The sequence below is a fragment of the Etheostoma spectabile genome, chromosome 17 (genome assembly GCF_008692095.1).
Source record: "Etheostoma spectabile isolate EspeVRDwgs_2016 chromosome 17, UIUC_Espe_1.0, whole genome shotgun sequence".
In the NCBI taxonomy this organism is placed as follows: domain Eukaryota; kingdom Metazoa; phylum Chordata; class Actinopteri; order Perciformes; family Percidae; genus Etheostoma; species Etheostoma spectabile.
Window position 1 is genome coordinate 12534867 of NC_045749.1, and position 20903 is coordinate 12555769.

The 20903-nt window shown below is 40.1% G+C and overlaps 2 protein-coding genes across 6 annotated transcripts in view; both read right to left on the bottom strand.

The window, feature by feature from the left end:
- Positions 1 to 10617, bottom strand: part of slf2 (SMC5-SMC6 complex localization factor 2) — a 13082-nt gene extending 2465 nt beyond the window's left edge. For 3 of the 5 annotated variants that reach the window (XM_032540705.1, XM_032540703.1, XM_032540701.1), the window contains exons 1-19: positions 10437 to 10617; positions 9817 to 9851; positions 8967 to 9505; positions 8587 to 8835; positions 7703 to 7748; positions 5609 to 7047; positions 5425 to 5507; positions 5199 to 5312; positions 4935 to 5102; positions 3584 to 3689; positions 3402 to 3489; positions 3161 to 3302; positions 2955 to 3042; positions 2639 to 2815; positions 2306 to 2400; positions 2094 to 2181; positions 1818 to 1940; positions 1547 to 1624; positions 1338 to 1424 (exon numbers count right to left, since the gene is read on the bottom strand). In XM_032540705.1, coding sequence (XP_032396596.1) covers positions 1338 to 1424; positions 1547 to 1624; positions 1818 to 1940; positions 2094 to 2181; positions 2306 to 2400; positions 2639 to 2815; positions 2955 to 3042; positions 3161 to 3302; positions 3402 to 3489; positions 3584 to 3689; positions 4935 to 5102; positions 5199 to 5312; positions 5425 to 5507; positions 5609 to 7047; positions 7703 to 7748; positions 8587 to 8835; positions 8967 to 9505; positions 9817 to 9851; positions 10437 to 10471 — 3780 coding nt within the window. In that variant the 5' untranslated portion in view covers positions 10472 to 10617. The remainder of the gene's footprint in view (positions 1 to 1337; positions 1425 to 1546; positions 1625 to 1817; positions 1941 to 2093; positions 2182 to 2305; positions 2401 to 2638; positions 2816 to 2954; positions 3043 to 3160; positions 3303 to 3401; positions 3490 to 3583; positions 3690 to 4934; positions 5103 to 5198; positions 5313 to 5424; positions 5508 to 5608; positions 7048 to 7702; positions 7749 to 8586; positions 8836 to 8966; positions 9506 to 9816; positions 9852 to 10436) is intronic. The other 2 variants (XM_032540702.1, XM_032540704.1) reach the window with 2 other exon arrangements.
- A 595-nt stretch (positions 10618 to 11212) lies between these two features.
- LOC116704950 (phosphoglycerate mutase 1) lies at positions 11213 to 15480 on the bottom strand. Its single transcript, XM_032540743.1, has 4 exons — positions 15185 to 15480; positions 13913 to 14187; positions 12938 to 13118; positions 11213 to 12609 (listed from the first exon to the last, which is right to left on the bottom strand). Exons 1-4 carry the CDS (start codon positions 15321 to 15323, stop codon positions 12440 to 12442), a joined length of 765 nt encoding a protein of 254 aa, XP_032396634.1. The 5' UTR covers positions 15324 to 15480; the 3' UTR covers positions 11213 to 12439.
- Between the last annotated feature and the right edge of the window lie 5423 nt (positions 15481 to 20903).

Here is a 20903-nt window from a genome sequence, read left to right on the forward strand (position 1 = left end):
CGGGGACATTTTCAGCTCAGAAGCTGAACAAGTAATGTTTTTACTTTTGTAAAACTTAAAACGGGGACATTAGACCTAGAGCTGTTGTCATCGGCTACGTTTTGTCAGTATTTTCTTTCATTCCAATTTCGGGTCATGTCAGTCACAGTGAAAACCGGGGACATTTCCGGGGACAGATCCAGCCGGGGACAGGTCGCCAAAATCGGGGACTGTCCCCGGAAACCGGGGACTGTCTGGTCACCCTAATGTAAGTAGTTATTTTGTAGATTATGGTGAACTAGTGTGTGTAGTAGCAGTGTTTTGCCAATGAGAACGAGCGAGCCTGCTAGCACTAGCATGCCACCTCGCATTGGCTAGTTACGTAGAAAGCTGTTGAGATTTTGAACAGCTCACCCGGAGCCTGAATGCAGAGGACATTCAGAAACCCGTATCTTACTCAAAACAGCATGGATGTTTTTGTCATTATTGATGTGCTACACTTGTTGGATAGACAGACATGGGAACAAAATGTACACATAAATGGGACTTGTGATAGCACTAAATGTCTATCAGTTCTAACCTTACTGTATTTTTCTAAATGCAAATTTGGTTTAATGGTCAATTGCAGTTCTTATGAAATCTTTTAACCAATAAAAGGAACAATATTTTAACATTCAATATAACTGTCGGTGAACAAATGAGTTAACCTGACACAAAACTAGGATCTGTATCAGTAAGACCTTCTGTATCTGACGAGGAATTACTTCTGGTACTTCTGACTCAAACTGCTTTTACTTGAGATTTAACATGATAAAACTGAATTTGTCAGGGACACTGCTGCTACTGACATCAATGTACTGTTGGAAAGGTTTTAAACTGGAATAACATTCAGACTAGCTGGTAATGGAAAGCTTTGAGAGATTGGTTTAAACGAGATACTGAGGCTGGTGGAACATCAGGAAGTGCACTTCATCTCGTTTACCAGGCACGTAGAGGTATTGAGGTGCCACACTCGCGTACATTTGGAGGCCCCCAAAACCAACGCTAAGCTCCTATTCATTGACTCTTCCTCAGGATTCAACACAATCCAGCCATAGTTACTGTATTTTAATTGCAATAAATGTAAATCTCGTTGATTGGATGGTGTTAGGGTCAATAGTATTCCTCCACAGGGTTATATTCTGTCTCCCATCCTTCTTATCTTGTACACAAATTTAGCAAACATAATAACTAAATCAGTTTTTCAAATGTCCTGTTTAAATGCATTGGAAAATGTTGACATTTTAATACTGCGTCTGGATCTAAATGAAAATACACACCGACACACACATACTTTAATTTTTTTTAAATCAACTCACCTTGCTCCGGTAAAGACATTTCTCACTCTCTCTGATGTCACACTTAATGTGCGTTTCCAGCTCACAGCATAAAAACAGCAGCTGCTCCTGAGGGCCAGAAGAAAAAGGCAAGACAACTTTTACACACCTCTTGAATGGCTCAGACATCAAAACACCCCATGATAATTCAGCTGATTAATAACCACTTTAGACCAGTAATAAAGTCATACCTTTTGATGAGCTGGGAAGAACTGAAATTTGGAAGCTTCATTTGCCAAGGTCAGAAGGCTATAGCAGAGGTAGTAGGACTGTAACACAGGATAAGTGGAAAGAAACTTGTATCAGAAAAGAAATCCCAAGTCATGTTTAATTCATTCAAAAACACATTCAGTTAAAAGTATGTGATTAATTAACACAACAGTAAAAACTAGGCATAAAACAAGATAAAAGTGATCAAATTAATTTAAGGATAGAACATTTTGAAATCAAAGGCATGCTCACCTGTTGGTCGAGGGTGGCCATGTACTCGTCTTTATCTTTCTGACTGCCGCTGGAGGAGCTTAGCATGCCTCGGAGGAGGGTGGAGGGTTGCATACGGGGCAGGTACGGCCTCAGGTCAGAGAGCTAAGCGTGGAAGAAAACAAGGATCAGATAACTATATATTACTGAATATGGTGTTACATTGGGATGGTCATTTAGATAACTATTTATTTCAACTGCTGGGATCTAAAGGAAACTAGGAAAAATAGGTTTAGGTTACACACTGAAACAGATTACCTGAAACTCTTTTCCTCTAGGCTTGTAAGTACAGTTTCCATCCAACAGTTTTGAGATCATGGACAGGCTCAGATGTCCACGCAGTTGCCTATATGAACAAAAGTGAACCCATTTTTCAACGTGCAATACAATGAAATCAAATATCTGACAACTGGTCTTATTGTGTGGGGAAAAAATGGAGACAAGAGGAAAACTGATAAAAAAAGACTTACTTTCCACGTATGTCCTCAGGCAGCAGTTGAACTAGTAGGCACATGTTGTGGTGGTCATCTGTCAGATCAGTAAGGGCCAGACAAATTCTGGGCAGCTAAAAACATTTTTGATAAATAAATAATCATGAAATCATGAATTAACCGGGTTTGAACACATTTTGGCCAGTGGATTTCCATGACATTAATCTGCGATGATTTTGCACACATTTGCCATGTAATGGTACATATTGGAAACGATATTTCTATTAATTCCATGTTTTTCCTCAACTTTGCGAAGCCTGGGAAATGCAACTTTTATGACTTTTAAGGAATCTGAGGCATGTCTGAACTGACCATGGTGTCCCAGTCCCTGATGTTGTTGACAATTTTGTGCTGCAGAGGGAACAGTTCCACACTGGACTGGAGGATGAGCCGCGTGTCCAGGCCCAACCTTGCCACCAAAGTTAGCAGCAACAGCAGCTCATCGTCGCTGTATGCCCGTGGACAGAGGCCCATACAGTAAGACAGGTACTGCGGAACCAAAACACAGGAGAAACAACCAAGTTGTGAATGATCTGAATGGTGAGGTTATCTCTCTCTGCCAAACTCTTTCTTAAAGACATGAGAACAAACTGTTCCTATCAGACATCCGTTTCCTTTCGCATCTCACCTTCAAGATGTTGTTGCAGTTGTGTTCAGGGAAAGTGTTCTGTTCCCTGTTACTGGAAGGAGTCTCACTATTGATGTGGATGTCCTCCCTTCACAAAACACACAGAAATTTAACTACATGACATTTAAACAAAAACAATTTTCTGCTCAGAACTTAAGGTTTTACCTAGTAAACAAGAAAAAGAATGAAACAGGAACACTACTTACAGCAAATCTCCCTCTGTAAATGGAGGCTGCAGATTCTCAAAAGGGAAGAGAGTAACAAACGCAATTCCCATATTCATCAGGACCAGCGCCACATCCGCCAAACTGGGCACCCACACTTTAAACAGCTGGCTTCCATTTTTCACTAATGAAGCATACACACAAAAAAGACACACGTTAAACCGTCCAGCCAATAATGAGAAAATACCACAAGCTTGGATGTGGGTGGGTGGGGCCTACTCACCTATCTGATACGCAGCAGTGTACGCAATGTCACAGAGGGCCTGTAGTATATTTTCAGATACCATCCTCTCACTATGGACTGACATCATCTGACAGGATCAACAAAGAATTACTGCCAAAGTTCAGACAATTCAACAGAAATCCCTATTGACATGCTTCATACAGTATGTTTGTGGGGCCTACCTTGAATAGGAAACGGGTAACCTGAGTTGGACAGGGTGAGCGACAGTCGTAAGCTTCCTGGAACAATCCAATAATTACATGCAATCTCAGTTGAGCAGGGCTGGACCTGGGGAACATAAGTAGAGAGAGAAAGCTTAGAGGAATTCCTTAATTTTGCAAAACTAACAGTCTAAAGCTTTGCTAATGAACAATATAGCGCCTGTGTCCACCGAAGCAGTTTTTATTTCTGAGGCCAGTATATTTTTTTTTATTCTTTGCAATGGGAGCGCCGCAACACTATGCTATAAAATGCAGTGTGACAAGACAGAAAATGTTCATCCTTTGGGAAGCATGAAAGTGCTATAATCACATCACTGAGGACCATAATTACCAATATCAAATTTCATGACAATTGCATCTTCAGTTGTTGAGACATGTTGCCCTGAACCTTCATGTGTATGTTTTTGGAGCTCAAATCTTGCTCCGGTCTCAGGGTCCAGATAAATACACTCAGAAACTAAGATGTTGATGAATGATCTTTTATTCAGTGGAATATTCCAGAGACAAGTCATGAAACTCAGCATGCAGCTGTCACAGAGTTGTCTGACCCTCCTCACTAAGTCTTATCCTCTTTATTTACTCCAGGGCAAAAGCTCATTAAACCTTGTGCCTGTTCTCCTAGTCTTCCCAGATAAAATGTGGCCTTCACTCCCACCCTGCAATGTCTCTCCCCTAGAACATTCTGGCCTGCTTTAGCAACAATAATAACACTAAGAATTCAGTTAGTTGCACAAGCACAGTGTCCACTTCTCATATGTCATTAATAAAGCATTGGAGCATTATAAGCATACATAATTATTCACGGTAAATATGTGGTTAATCATACTTTAATATATGGTTTAAACAAATATATTTCCAACAATATCCAACACTAGAGGATGGATACCCAAACAGATATTTAGAAAAGACGTTTGGGTCGGGCTCAGTCACATCAGCACAATAAGGCATTGGTTGTAAAATGGTGCTGTGGCTCCTTTAAGAGAGCTCAGTGTGTGTATCAGTGTGTGTGTGTGTGTGTGTGTGTGTGTGTGTGTGTGTGTGTGTGTGTGTGGAAAGTGGGCAGAAGAGAGATAGAGAAAGAAGAAGCAGAGGTGGAGGTGTAGATGTGACCGGAGCAGCGTTGGTAGAATAAGTTTACGTTTTGTACAGTGCGTGCAGTATCTGAAATAAACCCCAGACTGAAAGCCAAGTTCATTCATGTGCTCACCAGAAATTTAATGACAACATTATTCATTTTATAACGCTGGCCTTGGAAGTAATGATTCTCCCCTGGTCCAATCCGCACTCTAATCCACACACAAATACAACTCACCAAAGAAGCGTTTTCTGTGCTGTCCCTTGTGGATTGACCATGCATTGTCTGAGCTGCAGCGTATCAGGGTCAAAGATCTGGCCAAATTTCTCCAGGTTGAACACTAGTTCTCCTGGAGGCACTTCCCTGATTGCATTGGACATCAAAGAGTAGCGCTGCAGGAATTCCCTAGAAAAATAAATGACATAAAAATGCAGATTACAACTACTGTGCAAGGCCTGTGTCCCAGTATATAATGTGTCAGTGTGCTTCTGCATGATTTACTGTTGTTCAGCGGAGATGCCCTCCTCCTGGTTCTCCTCAGCCTCCTCGTATTCAGCTAATCTCAACAGGTCCTCTTTCCATGCAGTTTGAAGTTGCGTCTCAATCTCTTTCACTCTGATGGATGAAAAGAAAGTGGAGAAAATTAACTAATCAAATTATCTCATGGGCAGCTGCTGTAGCTTTGTATTAAAAAGGTAATGGGTATAACGTTTTCTGCATAATATACTTTTTATTGGTGTTTATTTCCTTCAGTATCTGGTCAAGGTTGTTCTTGTAGATGCCTGACTTTGTGATGGATGGCAATGGCTGCTGTGGGGGATACAACCAAAACAATAATACAGGTTTTATTGGTCATTTAGCTCAGCATTCATAACTATATGTACAATAAAGTCAAAGCATGTGATGCTTACAGTTTTTGACTGGCAGCTGCGATGTCTAGGTGCTTTAGGCCCTGAGAGGGCTCCCTTCTCTGGCGTATCTGGAGCCTTAGTAACACGCTCCATAATCTCCTGCAAAGAAAGCAGCTGCTCGTCCTCACTGCTATGGGAGCTCTCGGTTGGATCCAAATCTAATGCAAAGCTCAGGCCTAGGTCCATCTCCACATCTATAGGATCCTCTTCATTCACCAGCTTTCTATGCCCTTCACTTGCCTGCCTGTCCAGGAGCGGAGACTGAGCACAATGAGATGTAGCAGTTTCTGCGCCAGTCTCTAAAGCGCAGGGTCTCTCACTGTTGGGGATGAGAGATGTGCGTTTCTCATCAGATTTAACACTCTCATCCTTAAACTGCCTTCTTGAAGAAGTGATAGGGACGTTTTTGAGATCACCATCCTTAGGGCCAATAGATTTTAAGTCCTCTAGTTTTACCCGCTTTAAAACCACAAATGGCAAGCTTTGTGGTTGTTGTGCTGATGGCAAGGAAGAGACTGGGGTGTCCATTGCATGAGGAGAACAAATTTTGCGACACAAGGACCCAGCAACTGAGGTGTTGGAGCTGGTCACTGTGTTGGATGACCAACTTTTCTCTGAAGTGGGGGATTTAATCCCATCTAACTTGGGCTTCGCAGTTTTATGTAAAGGGCCAACTACATAGGTCATGGGATCAGGGGTGAAAAGCTCATCTATGTCATTTGGGATTGCAACAGATCTTCGTGGTCGGACAGTCTTGTTCCTTTCTACCGTACGACAACTAAGAGAACCTGAATTTGTTTTTAAGGCTGGTTTAGAAGTGCTACTGTCCGACTTTCTGCTCTCCCCCACATGATTACCTCTGCTCAGGGTCTTGACTGGTAAGGTGGAGGTACGAGGGGTATGACCAGTGTGGTGTCTGCCTACCTGAACATGACATGAGCTACTAGTGTCCTTCTGGAATACCTCAGAGGATAAGAAAGAGCTTGATGTATCCCTTTTATTGTTTTCCTCACTTCTTTTCTTCCTTTCTTCACCTGGATTTCTTAACTCTCGTAACTTCAAAGTCTGATTCTGAGTGGAATTTATAAAGGCTTGCTTCGCCCCAATTGATGGTCGTCTTATACAAGGTTCTGGTGACAGCGATGCGCAGGATGACTGGGTGGGTTTAAATGTGGAAGACAGTTCCAAGTGTGTTGATTGGCCAGGTGCTGGTTCTGTGCACAGATGGCTATCTGTGGTTTTGGGTGACGCTTCCAAGTCTAAAGAATTCCTCAATGACGGCTGAGACAGCAGCGAAGTGCTGAGTGAGTTGCCAACAGTGGGCTTTGGTGTCTGTGCTTTGCCAGAGTTTATATCTGGTAGACACAGTTTCTTGGCACCGTCTCCACAGTCCCCAAACTCCCTGCACCTCTTCTGAGATGAGGAATTCGAGACCACTTCTGGAGACAGAAAAAGACATGAAAAATATACTTACTTCTACAAATATTGTCCACAAATATAAATACCAATGTCTGTGTTCAGCTGAATTTCACTATGCTACCATGTACAATTACTCATATACTGCCATTTTTTCACCAGGAGCTTCTTTTCTTCTCTTTTGTCTTTTTTTCCAGAAATTTAGCAACATGTAAAGAGTGCCAGTCTCCCCCCTCTGGCAGTGAAATTAATTTAACAACAAACACTGTCAAAGCAGTAGGATTCATAATAACGCTGTGTTGCAGTAGTCTCTCCCCCTTCCTGCCTGTCAAGGTATTGGGTCATATAAGTAGACTGACATACCGTAAAGGTTCCACACTCCACCTTTGTTACTGTCGCTGGAGATGACCATAATACTCTGCTACTGAGAAATGTCCATCCAATTTTTTAAGACATGCCAAACCAGTTGACATTCCCAGAGCCATCAATCTTCATCACTCAAGTGAAGTGAATTAACATTTCATACCGCTCAATGACAATTTCATATGATCTAAACCTCTTCACAAACTCAACACCTGATGCAACGCAATACATGTCACTGCAGTGCAAACATTACATGCCAACAAGGTTGGCAGCTTTATGATTGAAAGGTGTAAAAATCTGCTTTGACAATATTACCTGTAATTACATTTTCACTTGAAGGTGCTTGTTTAGGTTGTTGGTCCTAAAAAAAAGAAAACAGTGAAAAAACAGCAATAACAGCGTTATATTGCATCCCATACCATCAAAGACAGAGTTACACCTGGGTCATGAGTTAAATACAAGGTTACCCCAGGATTCTCTAAGTTAAATTTAAAACTTTCACCTGAACAGGTACTATCCTAGTGACCACACAGTATGTAAGTGTGGAGACACGCTAACCCATGTCGTAGTAGTAGTAACAAAAAAGTAAAAAGTAAATGTAAGTTCTCCTGATCTACGGCTTTCCTCTGAGGGATGACAGTCGCTGACATTTGGACAGCGGCATCTTGGGCATCTCTGTACCCTTTCAATCCTTTCTATAAACATAATGCGTCTGAGTCCTCCATTTCTCATTTGGTCTTATCCAGACACTGTTAGAGCTTAGATCTAGCATTTAATATGGAATGACAACTACATCAAATTCCATGGTTAAGCGTGTAAAGCAAAACACTGATGTGATCCTTACCTGTACTGTTGTTTTACATTTAAGTCACACCTAACGTAGTAAGTTAACGTACACTGTAAATAATTTAAATAACTAGCTGTTAATTTTCACACTGCACTGTTTACAAGAAACACGCAGTTAAATTCATAAGGACACTGAACACCTGGCAAATGCTCTTTAAGCTATATCACCCAAATCTCTGTTTTAAAAATTCATATTGCAAAGGCTGAGAACAACAGACCATGTTCTCCCCAAGTCAACAATATTTTGGCCCCAGTACCACAAGCCTGGCTTGAAACTATGCTTGCAAAGTAATGATGATCAGCTCAAATTCTATTACCAAAATCCTAAACTTGATGTTTTATAAAACATTTACCTGGCAAGGGGCAACAGGGCTGTGCATGATGGGTAAACTGGCACCACTACTCCTGTTGGAAGACTGGGTACTCGGAGAAGGCTGGTAGCCCCACGAAGGACACTGGCTTTTCTCAGGACTCCAATCTTTTGATTGTGAGCTGGGCTGCGGGAAAACGTCTTGAACTGCACAGGGGTAGAATGATGGGGTCGGGTGGGGCCTGTGGAGCTGGATAGTATGTATGGGACTTCTCCCATCACTGGATTGAGCCTAACAGAAAATGTTAAAAGCCACAACAATTAAGCATCACAAAATTGCTAGTGTAGTACAGGTAACAAAAAACAGTTTTTAAACAAATCTTGATTTCCCTAATGGCCATATTGAAAAAGCAAAAACAATACCTTGCTTGATTCTGGTCTTTGTGCTGTCAAATTTTTAAATCCTGAGTAGGTCAAAGTAACCTTGGATTCAGTCCCTTGATCTCTCCTGATGTGGGAGGATGGGGAGTGATTGCTTAAATCCTTCTTGAATTGAGGGGCTGCAGGGTAAAAGACACTGGGAGGCCTATTAGCTGTAGTACTATCAGTTGGGCTGACTGGAGCAAACCACGATGAGCAGGAAGACCCTGGAGGTTGATAGTGTTGGTGCTGCAGAGGACCCAGACTACCCCTTGGCATAGGATTTAACCCATTCGCTAAGGGGCCAATGTTAGTTTGGCTGCTTGGAACAAGCCCCGATGAATGGCTTGGTCCTGGAGGATAAGGAGGCTGCCCTGATGGACGTGGTCTGTCCCTTTGGTACAGCTCAGGGTTTTGAAGTGGCAACATTCTCCTAGGAGGCGGGTAAGAAAGCCGGTTGAGCTGAGAAGGCTTCATTGGAGTCTCCTGGAGTAAAGGTGTGAAATGGGGTCGGGAGCGCTGCTGGAATACAAGATCCTTCACTAAAATAAGAAGAAACCTTTGTGCATTATGATCTTATGTCTCCTAATATATTTAGTGCCACTGAATGGTCAAGTGTGAACAGTGTTGACATGTCAAATGTCAGCCAGCCGGCATCAATTTAAATCCGCTTTGAATCTCCTCCAGAAGTGGGGCAATGCATAAGAACCTGTCTTACTTAGAGCTGCATGTTGTTGCATTCACTGTTTGCCATGTCTAGATGTTAAAAAGCATCATTAAAAACACAAATGCGTTAAGGCGACTATTACGAAGTAAATACACTGCTACTTTCCGAGACAACACTTTGACCCACCTTTATTCCTCGGTAGAAAGTATTCTGTAAGATTTCTGTAAGAAAGCCAGAGAGGGGGAACTCATCATGTTTCGATCATCAAAAGTTAGTCTGCTCACCAAGACGAGAACAAAGCAACTTAGTTTTCAAAAAAGTAACGGTAAGGTCAGATAAAGAACCAAAGTGTTGCAGAAACGACACACCTAGCGCGAGTTGTCTTACACAGTCAACACATGTCTATGGCCAATACGAGCAAGACACCTTCTAGTCAGTTTCTGCCAAGTAAGCTACGTTAGTAACGTTACGAGTCCAGTAAAAAACATGTTGACGCTTCAGGGGACAAATTGCTAGGTAACTGATTAGTTACCGTTAAGTCTTTACATAGTGCTTGGCTCACTTTAAAATAAAAACACATTAACAGCCACGTAGCTTTATACTTAATAACGGTCTAGTAACAATGCCTGGCTAATAAAATAAAATGGAATAGTAGCTAGAATGTCGTTACTGTTTCAGGAAGTGCTCTGTTTAGCTTGTTAGCTAGCTAGCTAGCTGGCTGGCTAACGCGCGTTCGGTTCAACTTAGCAATGCAGTGCTGTCACTTGGTAGTGACAAGTTCCAACACAGTCCGTAGGTTTTCTTACCGAGAGTTTCCTTGATTTTCTGTTGTTCTTCTCATTTTGAGGAGTATACCGGCTGTCTTTAACCACAGACCGCTAAATTAACAGAGTCAGTGCCCCGTGGCTAAAATCATCTCATCGATGTGATCTTCTCCCACCTGTATCCGATCGAACGACAACAATATACGCGATTTGCATTGCGGAAGTTGGAGTTTTCTTTTTCTTCTTCTTTGAGGTTTATTGGTGGTCGGGAAACCACGATTTGGTGCATTACCCCCATCAATTGGTATTGAGTGAGATCAGAATATCGACTATTTCCAACAGTCTGAATAATAATAACATTAATAATAATCATTGATAAAATAATAATAATAATCATTAATAAAAAATAACTCATATCTTTTAAATGTATTTAATTTTTACTATAGTGAAATAATAATCAATAACACTTTTAAGTTCTTTAAAAAATATCTATAAGATCACACTGTGCTTTTATATATATATTTTTTCTTGACTAACTGCAGCCGGCATCCAAAATGTTGCATTGCTGTTACATCTCCCTAAGCTATTGCCATTTCTCATTTATTTTTTCCAAACAATACTTGTTCCTCCAGATAAAGATGGAACTTAAAGTCCAGCAGTATTCCAAGTATTCCAAGTTGAAGGGATATTCCACCAAAGTGTGTGTGTGTATATATATACATACATACATACATATATATATATATATATATATATATATAGTTTTTTTTTTTTTTTTATTCAGGTATTTATGACCAACAAGATAAGCAGAGACATCATTAGATTTGTATATTTATTACCGTCAGAGCTTTCAGGGTACATTTAAATCAACACAGAGGGGTTTACATTTAAAAAAGAAAAATGTCAATATTATAAGACATAATGGGACATTTTGAACAAAATCCTAGTAGACTGTAGGAATCTACTGTAGGAGTTGGAACTGGAGGCACATACATATGACACCAAGTGGCAAAGACAGTCCAAAGGCGGCAAAACAGAGAAACAAAATTAATAATTAAAGTCAGGCCTTCTATCTTCTGTTAATCATGCTTTAAAATAGTACTGCGAAACTGGGGGGGCTATAATCCAAATAATAGATTTATAGCTTATACAGTGCAATACTGATAGCAAATTGTCAGTTTAATTGTTCTAATTGTCACATTTGGCTCTCAAGAGATTGCAAACTTACATCTCTTCATCAATGGAATGCATCAATAAAAGTCATCAATGGAATGCTTTTAAGAAACGAGATAGAAAATAAGTTCTCCATCCTTTGCAGTCCCTTTCATTTAAACAAAAAAAGTCTCATAAAGTCTTTTTTTTTTTTAATTAAACTGTAATACTAGATAACTATTTTTTTCCTGGGCTAGTCTTGATGAAGTCAGTATGATCAGACACACACAGGTGGTATAACTTACCACCATCAGCAAACCGAGACCACAACAAGAAGGGTCATGTCTCACTCATTCCCCCCTCTTTATCTTCAATGTGTGTGTAGTGTCAAAACATGTGCTGTGGCTTGGATTTTTATTGCTGACTGCAGAAGAGTGACCACAGCCAGGATGTTACTCCTTTTTCTGTAACTGGTTTAATTACCATTTAACCTGACATTCAACATCCCTGCCTAGGACACCACAGCTTAATGTAGTACACAGGAGTACACAAGTACACAGAGATCCATAGGGATCTTTACTACAGATAATACACTGCCTTTATCAGCAATGCTATCCATTTCAGTTCAACGCTCCCTTCTTAAAAGTTTGTTATATTAATAACCCATTTTAACAAAAATGATTTACAATCTCTTGAGAGCTGTGGGTCTATATCTCAATCGTTAACCATCTACTATCCCTGGCTGTGCAAGTAGAGGGAGGTTGCCTTTGACAACAATCTACAGTGTACTCACCACGTATTACAATCCAAAATAAATGAGGATTTAGGAAAAACACTACTAGTTGTGAGGGACAACCTACTCTGTCAAACACAGAAATGTCTTTTCTGTGTCTTTACTTCTTGGCCTTTCCTTGAGCAGCCACAGCCTCCATGGCTTTGCGTACGGTCTCCTCATCTCCCAGGAACTGCATCGGCTTCACAGGCTTCAGGTTCTTGTCGAGCTCGTAGAGGATGGGGATGCCCGTTGGCAGGTTCAGCTCCATGATGGCTTCATCTGACATTCCTACAGTTGGTAGCCAGACAAACACAACAGTTAGATATAGAAGTTTGTGAATTATCTCTATAAACCATTTCACAGTAAACATAAAAATTCTACATGGCCCCAAGTTGATTTCCTGTTGCAGTGTATGTGAATGACATCAACTGAGAGGAAGTTAACAAGGGGCCAGGCTGTTGCAGGGCAAGGGCTGTATGCCCTATTCTTACCAAGATGGTTGACAATATAGGATCTTTGTGATAGAATTTAATTGAAGACTAATACCAAATTGTATTTTAGCAAACGACTTGAACTTCCTTATTGCTTGCGGGGAAAATCTCATAATGCCACCCACCCTCCAGGTGCTTAACAATTCCCCTCAGACTGTTTCCATGGGCAGCGATGAGCACTCTCTTTCCCTGTTTGATTTGAGGTGCGATCTCTTCGTTCCAGAAGGGCAGCGCCCGTGCGATGGTGTCCTTAAGGCTCTCGCAGGAAGGAAGCTGGTCCTCAGTCAGGTCTGCATAGCGACGATCCTGCAAGGAACACCATCTCAATTTGTAAAAGACATAATAGAACAGAATAGAGACAGAAAGACAGAAAAAAAAATACTGGATCTCTTTGTCTTTAATCGTTTTCCGTAGAAACTTATTGTACCCATGTTTGGAAATAGAAAGAGCCTAAAAGCCTTGAGTAAGTAAGAGTCACCTTTTAAGCAATATTGTCAAGCAATGTGGTGTTCATTTGCAGGAATGAAAGAATCAGCTTCCTTAGTGACACTCTTCTTATCAACATGTTGTTGATCAATTAGTTTTGACAGCCACGATTAGCCAACTAAGTGTTACTACATCTTAACTTCTGACATCTGAACAGTTTGTTTCATCCTTGACTGAACTTTGAACTTAAACCTAGCAGACCTCATTTCTGCCAGTCATATATTAACTCACCCTGGACACACTATTAGGTAACAACCTTAGGGGATATGCTACCAAACAGTAAGGGACTGCATCTCTAGTAAGGGGCTGTCAGATATAATTACCACTGTTGTAAAACATATAGCTATTCAAGCTACAGGTAGCTGTGCTGTGGGAAAAAATACCTTATATGCACTATTTATACTCTAAACACTGCAGTCATTTCTGGTGATTTCACTCATTCAGGGTGACCCAGCTGATTATAGGGCCTGAATGCAGAGATTGGTTATAGTCATGCCTCTTCTTTGTTATGCCTGTGTGCAGTTAGTTGGTCAATATGTACAAAACCATGTCTTTCCTAAGAGGCCAAACAAAGCTCTTGGTTGTATGTATTTATTGTAGATATTATATCTTACCTTGCTGATGATACTGTAGTAGTCATGGTCGGGGCCCATGGGGGGAGGAGGGGTATCAAATGAGCGCCTCCAGATCTTCACCTGAGCCTCTCCGTGCTTCGCGGCTGTCTCTGCCTTGTTCAGCCCTGTCAGGCCTCCGTAGTGGCGCTCATTGAGGCGCCAGGTCCGATGCACCGGCACCCACATCTGGTCAATGCTGTCCAGGACCAGCCAAAGTGTCCTAGTGGCTCGCTTCAGCACGGAGGTGTAGCAAATGTCAAACTCAAAGCCGGCATCTGTGAGATTCAGGGAGTAAGAGACAGTAATGCATTTTGACCGGAACAGTTTATAGAAAATTTGACTTGGATACTGTGACTGCTTCTTTCAGCTTTGTTTGGTTGTTAAAAACCCCACAATGCCTACTGAAAAACAACTCTGCACTTGGTGCATTAAACATATCTTATAAATGAGACTATGAACAGTGTTAAAATAAAGTACCTGAGTCTCAAACCAAACTTAAAATAAAAGGTGTTACATGGCTGAATTTAGTACAATAACTAAAGACATTTTACATCACCATGTCATTGTTTTTTACAGCCCACAAACATGTAAGATATTGAATTTACTGTCACGTATGACAAAGAAAAACAGCAAATTATCACTTTTTAGAAGCTGGAACCACAGAATGTTGGTATTTTTCTTTGAAAATGACTGAAACGAATAATCAATTATCAAAATAGTTGCTGATTCATTTTCTATTCTAGTAGTATCGACCAATTGATGAATCAACAAATGGTTGCAGCTCTAGCTTCATTGCAGTCTGGTTTGATGAAGCTACTCTCAGAGTGGACCTACTGTATGTCTCTTTTGTGATTTCTTTCTGTTCTCCTGCTGAAAAAGCATTGCATGATGTCCATTTAAGAAAATGACCCACACATTTAGGCTAATTGTATTTATGCAAATTGCTTTGCTTTCCAGTGGAATTATTCTGTACTTTTTGCAGGCTGTTCTGGAATCATAGACCAAGAAGATCACATAATTAAAAAGGATCCTACTTTTATCATGAGATATTCTATGTCTGTATAAACGTTTCTGTTCGGCCCCACCACTGTACCAGGGCACCCACATGAAGGCATCACTCCTGCACGTTTGCTCATCTTCCATTCCTGACACGCTCAGGGGGGTCGACGCTCTGATGCAGAGGCCATTATGCGATCGTATCGGCCCTGCTGTATTTCAGAGATAGTAGCCTACAGCAGATAATAGGAAAAAATTAAATTAGTTCCCCCTCACCTTTCAGGGCCTGTCCACCTCTATTCGCCTCCTTCTCCCCGGTTTCGCTCAAATCTGCATCGAACCAGCCGCAGAACCGATTCTCTTGGTTCCAGTTGCTCTCTCCGTGGCGAATCAACACTATTTTGTAGACAGCCATGTTTGATTATAATATACCTGAAAGGTAGATAACCGATTTTTATTTGTTTATGCGACAATCTGAAATTAACAATCCCCCACTTCAGAGAAGAGTCCGGGTCCACTCCATTCGTTCGCTGTCAAACCGGTGAGGACTTTTGCCTTTATCCCTTGGATTGGTTACTCACCCACTTCCTGGTTTTTACATCCAATGATATTCCGCTAAAGAATGTTACGCTCATTTCTTGACCAATGACAGCGGTGGGCGTCAGTGGCGGTGACTGTTCGCTGACCTTCATACTGTGCGTTGCACTTTATTGACTTTTTATTGTGTTTCTCTTTTACCCCATATCTATCATCTATCTATCTATCTATCTATCTATCTATCTATCTATCTATCTATCTGTCTATCTATCTATCTATCTATCTATCTATCTATCTATCTATCTATCTGTCTGTCTATCTATCTATCTATCTATCTATCTATCTATCTATCTATCTATCTCTTGAAATAGTACACATAATGCTAGCAAAAAGTACACAAATAAAAAAGTACATACGTATAAGTTCTTGTTACACGGACAGCTGAACCAATTGTTGCTTTTCCTCATTTTCATCTGTAGGTGGTGACCTTGGCCACATAACATTTTACTGCAACGGTTCTAGTTACTACAACTATACTGTACACATATCTAAACACCAAATTACAATGACCAAGAACAGCACCACGTCATTATAATGTGACAAGTGCATCTTTAGAGATGTACTAAAGAAACACAGATTTGAGAAGAAACAGTAAGCTACATTTGAAATAAGAAATGGGGGATGTATGAAATAGCGGAGGTGTGAGGTAATAAATACAATATGTCAGAGCACTAAAGACAAACAGGTTCATATCAGTGATAAAAGGAAAGACTCAGATTTATGGATGCATTTTTGGCCTTATGGGGGGGAGCTTTTATTGCATTATCAAATATGGCATTTGCATTGCATATTGGCAAAATTAACAAAACCTCAGTTCGTATCACAAAGATTTATAATTATGCATGTTCATTATATTAGCTTGTTTGCATTACTCTTTATTTATTATTTGATAAAACAAAAACTTGCACTTACAGTTGCACTTACATGTGACTCTTAATTGGGAGTTGCTTTGGATAAAAGCTGCAGCTAAATGATGTGTAATGTACAGTATTGTCATTATTTATTCTTATCATTGGTTTTTATGAATCTGCTAGAAACTTAACTATTTTATGCTGATGGGTTTTGTTGTTGTTGTTGTCGTTGTCTGGGAACAGTGTACTGCTGACTATATGTTGTCAGCATTTTTTTCCGTTTTTCCCCCCTGGTCAAACACAGCTCCATTTTCATGTAAAAAGGATTCATTCTTCACTCCATGATGTTCTGCATGGGACAGCAATCACATGCATTTGTGAAAAGAAAACTCAACGAATGATATAGCCCATTATATGATAAAAAAAAAACAGGTTGAACTCCGAGAGAGGGTAAAATAGTTATATGGGGACTTTCTCAGCCTTTTTTAGCCACTTAGTTAAATTAAAGGGTTTTTAAAAAGAGTGGTTTAACAAAACCCAACCCCACTTGTCCATGTGTTCCCTTTTTAGAGCTTTCCCCTGGACTTTATAAACTTCACTTTTGAACTAGACTAAGATGATGAAGGATAGTTGAGTAAGGGAAATGGGGAAAACACACAGCAAATGAACCATGTCAGTAGTTCTTAGGTAAAATGACTCAGACAAAAAAATGTCTCTGTTGGCCTCTGTGTGCACTCCAGTCGTTCTGATGTTGCAAGCTGACATTAAAAGACTTGCTCTGCTTCTCAATATGTCTGATGTTATTTATCTAAATTCTGTTAACAAATCTTTATCTAACTTCTCTTGACAAATCTTGTTCAAGCTATAGTACAGTATCCATTTTCATACATGGCATATAGCATTGCAGCACTGCACCGAATATGAGCCACTACATAGATTTGTTTAACATTAATTTATAATTTGTGCTACTCATCTGACATAATGGCTTAATAGAAATTACACACCTGTATGTTGTGGCTAAACGATTGTTTTGGCATACATGGTATATTTTACAGAAAAGGATTAGTGAGAAATTGGACTTTAAGAACTTAAATCAGAACTTAAATTAACTCAGAACTTAAATACATTTTTCCCATGTGGCCCTAATCCTCTTCCGTAATATTTGAAGTAATTATGCTGGTGGATTTCTGCTGTTTAGCTGCTGTGCAAAATATGCACAGTGTCAGCTTTGTTCAAGTCCTGGGCACTGCCAAGGTGCTCTTGAGCAAGGCACCGAACCCCCAACTGCTCAGGGCGCCTTTCCATGGGCCGCCCCCTCACTCTGACATCTCTCCATTTAGTGCATGTGTAGGTACTGAGCAGGTGTGTGTAGTTCAGGCCTGTGTGTAATGTGTGTAATAACAAGAGAGTGTAAATTGTAATTTCCCCTTGTGGTACTAATAAAGGACACATTAATCTTTGGTTTTGAACAGTTGATCTGTTTCATGCTGGCCAAGTGACAGAGAAGATTATTACTTTTGTCTTCTGTAGCAAATTATGATTACAGAAAGATGCATCAAAAGAGCACCTTACAGTATTACACTTATTATTGTCATTTATTACATGTGTACTGTCTGTGGGTGTACCGGCCAAATAAACGTAAAACTTAAAGCTATGAATCAAATTGGAAATAATCAAATTTATGTTCTATTACACCTCCTAGTGTATATATTAAATAATTGTTTATAATATTGACCAGTGAGGAACGATTGCAGTAAAATGTTATATTTGGACAGCTGCGTTATAATGAGCTTTATTCATTAAATATGTCAGGATTTTCAAATCACCTTTAGATATCATTATTTTTATAGTTGTTCTTCTGGAAATTGGACATTGTTTTTTTGACTTTACTGTATTTTGCTTTAATGCACGCTTTTGACAATACTAAAAGAATATTAAAATGTAAAATAATGCAAATACAATTTTTTTCCAAATATCAGGGATCTTCAACACATTTGCTCATTTTATGGCCAGAATAAAACTAAAGGGGGTATGGTTTTTGTTAGAATGGAAAATATTCTTTTAAATGTGCAGTTTTTTTTCTTCTCACAACTCCAGTGTGATGTAACAGAGATAATTTGGGGGCTGCTGGGAAAAACTTATCAGGAACTTGAGAAGGAATGTTTTACTCCCCAGTGTGTTTTAGTGAGGTAAAAAGTACAGGCGAGGTGTCTCTAATTTCTACAGGAATCAGCGCTCAAGAAACAGTTATTGTCAGACTACTTCCATTTCTCTCTTTTTAGGCTCATTAACTCTGAAACAGGCTCTCAGCAGAATTGGCAGACGAAAGGAAGTGGTGGTATTTTCAAGGCTCTATAAATAGCCTCTTTTCCCACCACTGGCTACCATTGCCCTCACGCAGCACATGAACACTGTACCCATTCAGAAGTATTGTGTGGGGGAAAAGCTGTGGACAACAGATGTGGAATCAGTAATCTCAGTCACCATGTTAGGAAACTATAAACCGGAGAGTGTCAGAGGCAAACTACACGATCTGCATGCCGAAACACCGCACCCATTCATGCCTTTAACAGACAGGAAATGACAATCCCAGATTCCTGCTTAGATCTTTAAGTAAAGCCTTTTTGAAAATCCCTTTTTGCATGTTTTGCTGCACATTCACTTGTTCTGTCAGTCTCCATCTGTTTTACCGTCTGCAGTGGAATGTGCATCTCAGCAGTAGCTGATGAAAGTGTGGGTTAAAAGGGTGCTGCTGTGTTCATGGTCTGTACATGCATCAAGCCTCCCAAGCAAGACATGAATCGAGGACTGTCAGCAGGAAAATAAAAAGGCAGACACACTCAGATTGAATTAAGTACTTTTCACTTCCAACCAGGATTTAGGTGGGTAAGAAAGACGGGGCTCCGCCAGTGAGGAGCTGCTATTTGGATTTTAACCAACCAAGTATGCACCTGGTTCAGTAAACTCTGTTTAACACCCAGCTCTGGTCTGTGAGAAAGTCTTGCAAAATCAAGGCTACCGAGTTGAAAGACATGACTGTGTACAGTCAAAAAGTGTGGGTTATAGTTTCAAAGTGTATGTATTTTTTAAATTTTGAAATGTCCTTTTGACTAACCCTGTTTTAAAAAACTACTGACACTGAAAAGTCCTTTTGCGCAACAAACACTCTCTGTTCAAGGTCAGCTGATGCTAATGCGAGGCTTCAGCAGTTAGTCAAATTAGACAGTATTTGATTGCTGAGCTTTGGTAGAGGGATAGTAACATAAAGAGGAAGTTTTGTACAAAAAAAGCCTATAAGGGGAAAGCACCTAATAATCTGAATAACTCAGACTGCTTAAGTCTCATGTTAGCTTTGGTTTGTGATTAAGAAAGCATTTTTGCACAGAAGGATTATGAATTTTGTCAGAATCAAATCAATTCTTCTTAAACTAAGAACTTTTGAAGCAACAAATTGGTGTAATTATAACATTTGTACTTTTATTTTTGCGAGAAGACCTGAATTAAATACATTTGATGGCAATGATTTGGCCAGGTGAATGAGATATGAATAAGACATTTTTCTACCATTGTTTTCTTCTAGCTCCATCGATGCTTTTCTGCTGCTCACATTGTGTTCTGTACATCACTATGTTGGGAGGCAAGAAGCCAAGTTTTTCTGAATTTTTACTGAGAAGACATTCCTACCATTTCTCTATAGATATACAGTATAATCTGTCTCGGCAGTGATTTAACTACAGCAATTTTGGGTCCTTGAAAAGCAATAAATTAAATTTATCATTATTAGTATTACAGCTATGAGTCTTAGTCATGTCATTGTTAGACATTTGGACTTCAGAACTCACTTTTAGGTTTTCTGCCAGCAAACTCTGTATCAGTTTGGCCGTGAGTTGACATCAGTTCATGGGATCAGTGTGCATGACGCTGTGCTTTCAGGGAGGTTCAAATAAACTGTTTTCAGGAGCTATGATGACTATTGGACGTTGGGTTGGTCGCTTGCAGACGGGTGGGAGAGCACATACAGGAAATGTCTAGTTGGATGAGTGGCCAAAAGAAATATCCCACAGTTGGCACTGCAGTGATGCGCCTGGCTCTATACGTCTTTATACCAATTTCCCTGGGTTTTCCTAACTTTCTGTGTAGCTGGAAAAAATAAAACAACCTCACTCTTGTGGTGCCCGCACCCTTCTAATAGTGTCAGAAGGTAGGATTCCAAAATTGGTGTTATTACCTATGATTACACAGGTTTCTTGTTTGGACATGGATGTTTGAGGATTAAATTCGAAATGGGCTCAAACACAAAACTGACATATCTGAAAAGACATGACATTTAGAAACTGTGGGCTGTGTAACAATAAGGTGCCTGTTAATGTGGGAAGCAGGGTGAATGTGGAGAATCCTTTTCTGGCCTTAATTGTCTGCACACGCTATAGTTGTGAGTCATCCCAAACTTAAACGATTCCCCATGGTTACTTTCAGTATCAAATTGAACCCTGGATTCAGTGCTTTGTTTATGTACCACACAGGGCTGTTGTGTACTGTCTCTATTT